The sequence below is a fragment of the Schistocerca nitens genome, unplaced genomic scaffold, assembly GCF_023898315.1.
Source record: "Schistocerca nitens isolate TAMUIC-IGC-003100 unplaced genomic scaffold, iqSchNite1.1 HiC_scaffold_378, whole genome shotgun sequence".
In the NCBI taxonomy this organism is placed as follows: Eukaryota; Metazoa; Arthropoda; class Insecta; order Orthoptera; family Acrididae; genus Schistocerca; species Schistocerca nitens.
The window spans coordinates 150,330-158,195 of record NW_026045912.1 but is presented as its reverse complement, the minus strand read 5'-3'; the positions used below and the strand labels follow the sequence as shown (position 1 = coordinate 158,195).

General features: G+C 58.3%; 1 protein-coding gene across 1 annotated transcript; it reads left to right on the top strand.

Annotated features, from left to right (window-relative positions):
- Window positions 1–4,092: 4,092 nt before the first annotated feature.
- Window positions 4,093–6,297, top strand: LOC126230312 (circumsporozoite protein-like; the record flags this gene model as incomplete). The annotated part of the gene is given in 3 exon segments (XM_049942388.1): window positions 4,093–4,154; window positions 5,654–5,879; window positions 5,881–6,297. Coding segments are annotated over 3 exon segments (705 nt in total), but the record flags the coding sequence as incomplete, so codon positions are not given.
- Window positions 6,298–7,866: the final 1,569 nt, after the last annotated feature.

The following is a 7,866-nucleotide window of genomic DNA, read 5'->3' as shown; positions in this document are numbered from 1 at the left end:
ACCTTTTTCATGACCCTATGGACAGCCGTCACGCCCTGCTCAGCGAGGAAAGATTGAATCTCCTCGTCAGTCAAGCCGTCGAGGGATCTAGTATAGACCACACCACGAGACGAATTCAAAGTTCGGTGAGCCTCCACCCGGACAGGGGATGTGTACAGGAGTGTGGCCCGAAGCAGTTTTTGTGCCTGAAAGGCGCTCTCAGTTTCGAGTAATAAGGTACCGTTACGCAACCTGGTACAAGATTTGACAGATCCGGCTATGGCATCGACGCCCTTCTGGATAACGAAAGGGTTGACAGAGGAAAAATCCTTTCCGTCCTCAGATCGAGAAACGACGAGGAACTGTGGGGCAGGCGGTAGTACTTTTGTCACTGGTAGCTGGTCACGTTTCCGTTTTTGGGCAGAAATCGAGAGAGATGGAGTGAAATCCATTGCGGAGGAATCCCCCATGATTGCCAGCGTCTCCGATGGCGCGCTCCTTCCTTGTGGGGACCCTCTCAGAGGGCACTCCCGCCTTAGGTGAATGTTTACACCTCAGGTCACACCTCCCGAGAAACAGACGGAGGGACCAATCGGCATGGTCAGAAGGTATCAGCTCAGGCAATCACCCCTCCCCAGGCCTGGCCTTTACCAGAGGGTACACGTGTGCCTTACATGTCTACCCAGAGCGGGGAATTACGCGTTACCCCGTCACCGGCTACGCGTGCGAACGCGTGGGTCGGCCTTCAGGCGCGCACAGGGAGGAAGGAAGAAGAGGAAAAAGAGAGAGAGAGAGAGAGAGAGAGAGAGAGAGAGAGAGAGAGAGAGAGAGAGAGGACAGACTGTCTCAAACGCCGAGGCGGAGACCAGAGAAGTCAAGGAGAAGAAGGCAATGAGAAGGCAAGGAGAGGAAGGCAATGAGAAGGCAAGGAGAGGAAGGCAATGAGAAGGCAAGGAGAAGAAGGCAATGAGAAGGCAAGGAGAAGAAGGCAATGAGAGGGCAAGGAGATTATGCAGGGGAAAGTGTAAGGAAGACAGTGAGGTGGAGAAGAGCAAAGAAAGGAACCAACCAAAGGAAGGAAGGAAGAAACGAGAAGTGAAAAAGCAAAATGACCGCAAATAGAGGTCGTGGAACCGTCCGTCTCTGGACGCAGGCGCTAACTACCCCCTTGAGGGGGAGGGACTCCTTTTAGTCGCCTCTTACGACAGGCAGGAATACCTCGGGCCTATTCTTACCCCGGACCCGCAGGGGGCAATTTTCCATTGTTGCAACCTCTCAATATACCACAGCATCATCCGCAAAAAGCCTCGGTGAACTTCCGATGTCATCCACAAGGTCATTTATGTGTATTGTGAATAGCAACGGTCCTACGACACTCCCCTGCGGCACACCTTAAATCACTCTTACTTCGGAAGACGTCTCTCCATTGAATATGACATGCTGCGTTCTGTTATCTAGGAACTCTTCAAACCAATCACACAATTGGTCTGATAGTCCATATGCTCTTACTTCGTTCATTAAACGACTGTGGGGAACTGTATCGAACGCCTTGCGGAAGTCAAGAAACACGGCATGTACCTGGGAACATGTGTCTATGGCCGTCTGAGTCTCATGGACGAATAACGCGAGCCGGGTTTCACACGATCGTCTTTTTCGAAACTCATGCTATTTCCTACAGAGTAGATTTCTAGTCTCCAGGAAAGTCCTTACACTCTAACGTAATACGTGTTCCAAAATTCTGCAACTGTTCGACGTTAGAGATATACATCTATACTTCTGCACATCTGTTCGACGTCCCTTCTTGAAAACGGGGATGACCTGTGCCCTTTTCTAATCCTTCGGAACGCTACGCTCTTCTAGAGACCTACGCTACACCGCTGCAAGAAGGGGACAAGTTCCTTCGCGTACTCTGTGTAAAATCGAACTGGTATCCAATCAGGTCCAGCGGCATTTCCTCTTTTGAGCTTTTTTAATTGTTTCTCTATCCCTCTGTCGTCTGTTTCGATATCTACCATTTTGTCATCTGTGCGACAATCTAGAGAAGGAACTACAGTGCAGTCTCCATCTGTGAAACAGCTTTGAAGAAAGACATTTAGTATTTCGGCCTTTAGTCTGTCATCCTCTGTTTCAGTACCATTTTGGTCACAGAGTGTCTGGACATTTTGTCTTGTTCCACCTACCGCTTTGACATTTTGTCTTGTTCCACCTACCGCTTAGGATTTTCTGCCAGGTCAGTACATAGAACTTTACTTTCGAATTCATTGAACCCCTCTCACATAGCCCTCCTCACACCACATTTCGCTTCGCGTAATTTTTGTTTGTCTGCAAGACTTTGGCTATGTTTATGTTTCCTGTGAAGTTCCCTTTGCTTCCGCTGCAGTTTTGTAACTCTGTTGTTGTACCACGGTGGCTCTTTTCCATCTCTTACGATCTTGCTTGGCACATACTCATCTAACGCATATTGTACGATGGTTTTGAACTTCGTCCGCTGATTCTCAACGCTATCTGTACTTGAGACAAAACTTTGTGTTGAGCCGTCAGGTACTCTGTAATCTGCTTTTTGTCACTTTTGCTAAACAGAAAAATCTTCCTACCTTTTTTAATATTTCTATTTACGGCTGAAATCAGCGATGCAGTAACCGCTTTATGATCGCTGACTCCCTGTTCTGCGATAACTGTTTCAAATAGTTCGGGTCTGTTTCTCACCAGAAGGTCTAATATGTTATCGCCACGAGTAGGTTCTCTGTTTAACTGCTCAAGGTAGTTTTCAGATAAAGCACTTAGAAAAACTTCACTGGATTCTTTGTCCCTGCCACCCGCTATGAAAGTTTGCGTCTCCCAGTCTATATCCGACAAATTAAAATCTCCACCCAAAACTATAACATGGTGGGGAAATCTACTCGAAATATTTTCCAAATTATCCTTCATGCGCTCAGCCACAACAGCTGCTGAGCCAGGGGGCCTATAGAGACATCCAATTACCATGTCTGAGCCTGCTTTAACCGTGACCTTCACCCAAATTATTTCACCTTTCGGATCTCTGTCAATTTCCTTCGATGCTATTGCACTTCTTATCGCTATAAACACGCCTCCCCTTTCACTGTCCAGCCTGTCTCTGCGGTATACATTCCAATCTGAGTTTAGAATTTCATTACTGTTTACATCTGGTTTCAGCCAACTTTCTGTCCCTAGTACTATGTGGGCATTGTGACCGTTTATTAATGAGAGCAGTTCTGGGACCTTTCTATAGACGCTCTTGCAGTTTACTATTAGTAGATTAAAGGAAGAATGCTGGTGCTGCCATAGATAGACGTCACGGTATTTCTGCCACCACCAGCTTCAGTATGGTGAGACAGATGCTTCCGTGTGAGATGTAGGTTAACTGAAATTAGTTTGAACATTTTTTATTTATTTTAATTATGAAGAATGGAGACAGCGAGGTTAAGGCTGTAATCATTTCGAGCTGTAGCGGTCCCGACTAGAACCCACAACATCGCGAAGTGATCGCACACGCCATGGAGTATTTCAAGAAATATCATGCGGACGTAATATTCATTGTGGCTAATGGCCCTGGCAGACACGATTGTATCGGAGTACAGTGGCGCATGGCGTAACTTGGCTAAGAGCTGAAGTATGTGGTTGTGCCCATTGACTCTCTAGGCATCTTTACTCCAGCAGAAGAACAAGGGGGGTCAGCCTGGCAAAGGAAGATTTTAAAAAGGTGGGTAAAGTTTAGACTTAAATATGCTTCTTGCTCTCCTTCACTGTTCTTCGGCCTTTTGCTCTCGCTAACCGAAAGGATCTTAGATTATCTGCTGCTTGACTATGGGAGAATCCGCGCAGTGCTGTCCGCCAGTCCTGTATAGCTGGACGACTCTGATCGTTCCACGAAGGAATAGGCTGCCTTCTGTGATGCATCAGCGGCAAGAGCGCACCATATCGGTAAGCACAGCCACCTGTCTATGAAACGTCCAGTTCTCACATGGATGGCTTTTCCTCAGGCTATATTCTTTGAAAATCGCGGATAGAAATAGGAAAATCGTCACTGCAGTTTAGATCGTCTGCAACTTCCCATTCGGTACTAAGAGAGCGGAAGAGCAAACTGTCAGATCTATGGTGAAGAATGTTCCTGTTACTGGGCAGAAACTTATTCAGAAGAACTGTGGTGTGAGATGGTAAGGTATTTCCAACACTACAACACTTTGACAGGTGGAGATACTAGACAAAGAATTATTATTTATTTCTGTAATTAACTATTCATTCCATAAACCCATAAAAGAAGGAATCCTCCGGGGTGTGGAGCAGGTCAGATAATGTGCATTAAAATCCCGTGAGAGCAGGAACGTTGGCAGAAGCTGCTGTATCAACTCGATAGTGCCTCGTCATTTAGTGGTCCCTGGGTTACTGTGGTGGGAGATTAATAGAACAAGGTGACCTAAAACGACAAAATGCACTGACAGCAAATGCTTGACTGGCATTACAGGTGAGTAAAGTTTGTCATTAACGACCACTGCCACTCTTCTTAGCTCTGTCGCCATTAACGACGTCGTTGCTGTGGGGGGGGGGGGGAGGAGTGCGCAAACGACGACGTTGCTGTGGAGGGGGGGGCCGAGTGCGCAAACGACGACGTTGCTGTGGAGGGGGGGGGGGCCGAGTGCGCAAACGACGACGTTGCTGTGGAGGGGGGGGGCCGAGTGCGCAAACGACGACGTTGCTGTGGAGGGGGGGGGGCCGAGTGCGCAAACGACGACGTTGCTGTGGAGGGGGGGGGCGAGTGCGCAAACGACGACGTTGCTGTGGAGGGGGGGGGCGAGTGCGCAAACGACGACGTTGCTGTGGAGGGGGGGGGGCGAGTGCGCAAACGACGACGTTGCTGTGGAGGGGGGGGGGCCGAGTGCGCAAACGACGACGTTGCTGTGGAGGGGGGGGGGCCGAGTGCGCAAACGACGTCGTTGCAGCAGGGGGGGGGGCGCGCAAAGGACGTCGTTGCTGTGGGGGGGCGACCCCGCGAGCGACGTCGTGGTCGTGGCCCTGGCCGCGGGGGGGAGCGGAGTACGAGCGAACGAGGTCGCGGCCCTGGCCGCGGGGGGGAGCGGAGTACGAGCGAACGAGGTCGCGGCCCTGGCCGCGGGGGGGAGTGGAGTACGAGCGAACGAGGTCGCGGCCCTGGCCGCGGGGGGGAGCGGAGTACGAGCGAACGAGGTCGCGGCCCTGGCCGCGGGGGGGAGCGGAGTACGAGCGAACGAGGTCGCGGCCCTGGCCGCGGGGGGGAGCGGAGTACGAGCGAACGAGGTCGCGGCCCTGGCCGCGGGGGGGAGCGGAGTACGAGCGAACGAGGTCGCGGCCCTGGCCGCGGGGGGGAGCGGAGTACGAGCGAACGAGGTCGCGGCCCTGGCCGCGGGGGGGAGCGGAGTACGAGCGAACGAGGTCGCGGCCCTGGCCGCGGGGGGGAGCGGAGTACGAGCGAACGAGGTAGCGGCCCTGGCCGCGGGGGGGAGCGGAGTACGAGCGAACGAGGTCGCGGCCCTGGCCGCGGGGGGGAGCGGAGTACGAGCGAACGAGGTCGCGGCCCTGGCCGCGGGGGGGGAGCGGAGTACGAGCGAACGAGGTCGCGGCCCTGGCCGCGGGGGGGGAGCGGAGTACGAGCGAACGAGGTCGCGGCCGCGGGGGGGAGCGGAAAACGAGCGAACGAGGTCGCGGCCGCGGGGGGGAGCGGAAAACGAGCGAACGAGGTCGCGGCCGCGGGGGGGAGCGGAAAACGAGCGAACGAGGTCGCGGCCGCGGGGGGGAGCGGAAAACGAGCGAACGAGGTCGCGGCCGCGGGGGGGAGCGGAAAACGAGCGAACGAGGTCGCGGCCGCGGGGGGGAGCGGAAAACGAGCGAACGAGGTCGCGGCCGCGGGGGGGGAGCGGAAAACGAGCGAACGAGGTCGCGGCCGCGGGGGGGAGCGGAAAACGAGCGAACGAGGTCGCGGCCGCGGGGGGGAGCGGAAAACGAGCGAACGAGGTCGCGGCCGCGGGGAGGAGCGGAAAACGAGCGAACGAGGTCGCGGCCGCGGGGGGGAGCGGAAAACGAGCGAACGAGGTCGCGGCCGCGGGGGGGAGCGGAAAACGAGCGAACGAGGTCGCGGCCGCGGGGGGGAGCGGAAAACGAGCGAACGAGGTCGCGGCCGCGGGGGGGAGCGGAAAACGAGCGAACGAGGTCGCGGCCGCGGGGGGGAGCGGAAAACGAGCGAACGAGGTCGCGGCCGCGGGGGGGAGCGGAAAACGAGCGAACGAGGTCGCGGCCGCGGGGGGGAGCGGAAAACGAGCGAACGAGGTCGCGGCCGCGGGGGGGAGCGGAAAACGAGCGAACGAGGTCGCGGCCGCGGGGGGGAGCGGAATACGAGCGAACGAGGTCGCGGCCGCGGGGGGGAGCGGAATACGAGCGAACGAGGTCGCGGCCGCGGGGGGGAGCGGAATACGAGCGAACGAGGTCGCGGCCGCGGGGGGGAGCGGAATACGAGCGAACGAGGTCGCGGCCGCGGGGGGTGCGGAATACGAGCGAACGAGGTCGCGGCCGCGGGGGGGGAGCGGAATACGAGCGAACGAGGTCGCGGCCGCGGGGGGGAGCGGAATACGAGCGAACGAGGTCGCGGCCGCGGGGGGGAGCGGAATACGAGCGAACGAGGTCGCGGCCGCGGGGGGGAGCGGAACACGAGCGAACGAGGTCGCGGCCGCGTGGGGGAGCGGAATACGAGCGAACGAGGTCGCGGCCGCGTGGGGGAGCGGAATACGAGCGAACGAGGTCGCGGCCGCGTGGGGGAGCGGAATACGAGCGAACGAGGTCGCGGCCGCGTGGGGGAGCGGAATACGAGCGAACGAGGTCGCGGCCGCGTGGGGGAGCGGAATACGAGCGAACGAGGTCGCGGCCGCGTGGGGGAGCGGAATACGAGCGAACGAGGTCGCGGCCGCGTGGGGGAGCGGAATACGAGCGAACGAGGTCGCGGCCGCGTGGGGGAGCGGAATACGAGCGAACGAGGTCGCGGCCGCGTGGGGGAGCGGAATACGAGCGAACGAGGTCGCGGCCGCGTGGGGGAGCGGAATACGAGCGAACGAGGTCGCGGCCGCGGGGGGGAGCGGAATACGAGCGAACGAGGTCGCGGCCGCGTGGGGGAGCGGAATACGAGCGAACGAGGTCGCGGCCGCGTGGGGGAGCGGAATACGAGCGAACGAGGTCGCCGCCGCGTGGGGGAGCGGAATACGAGCGAACGAGGTCGCGGCCGCGGGGGGGAGCGGAATACGAGCGAACGAGGTCGCGGCCGCGGGGGGGAGCGGAATACGGGCGAACGAGGTCGCGGGGGGGAGCGGAATACGGGCGAACTAGGTCGCGGCCGCGGGGGGGAGGGGAATACGGGCGAACTAGGTCGCGGCCGCGGGGGGGAGCGGGATAAGAGCGAACGAGGTCGCGGCCTTGGCCGTGGGGGGGAGCGGAGTACGGGCGAACGAGGTCGCGGCCGCGGGTGGGGGGGGGGAGCGGAGTACTGGCGAACGAGGACGCGGCTGCGGGGGGGAGCGGAATACGGGCGAACGAGGTCGCGGCCGCGGGGGGGGAGGGGAATACGGGCGAACGAAGACGCTGCCGGGGGGGGGGAGGGGAATACGGGCGAACAAGGTCGCGGCCGCGGGGGGGGGAGGGGAATACGGGCGAACGAGGTCGCTGCCGTGGGGGGGGAGCCGAATACGGGCGAACGAGGTCGCGGCCTTGGCCGTGGGGGGGAGCCGAATACGGGCGAACGAGGTCGCGGCCTTGGCCGTGGGGGGGAGCGGAATACGAGCGAACGAGGTCGCGGCCTTGGCCGTGGGGGGGAGCGGAATACGAGCGAACGAGGTCGCGGCCTTGGCCGTG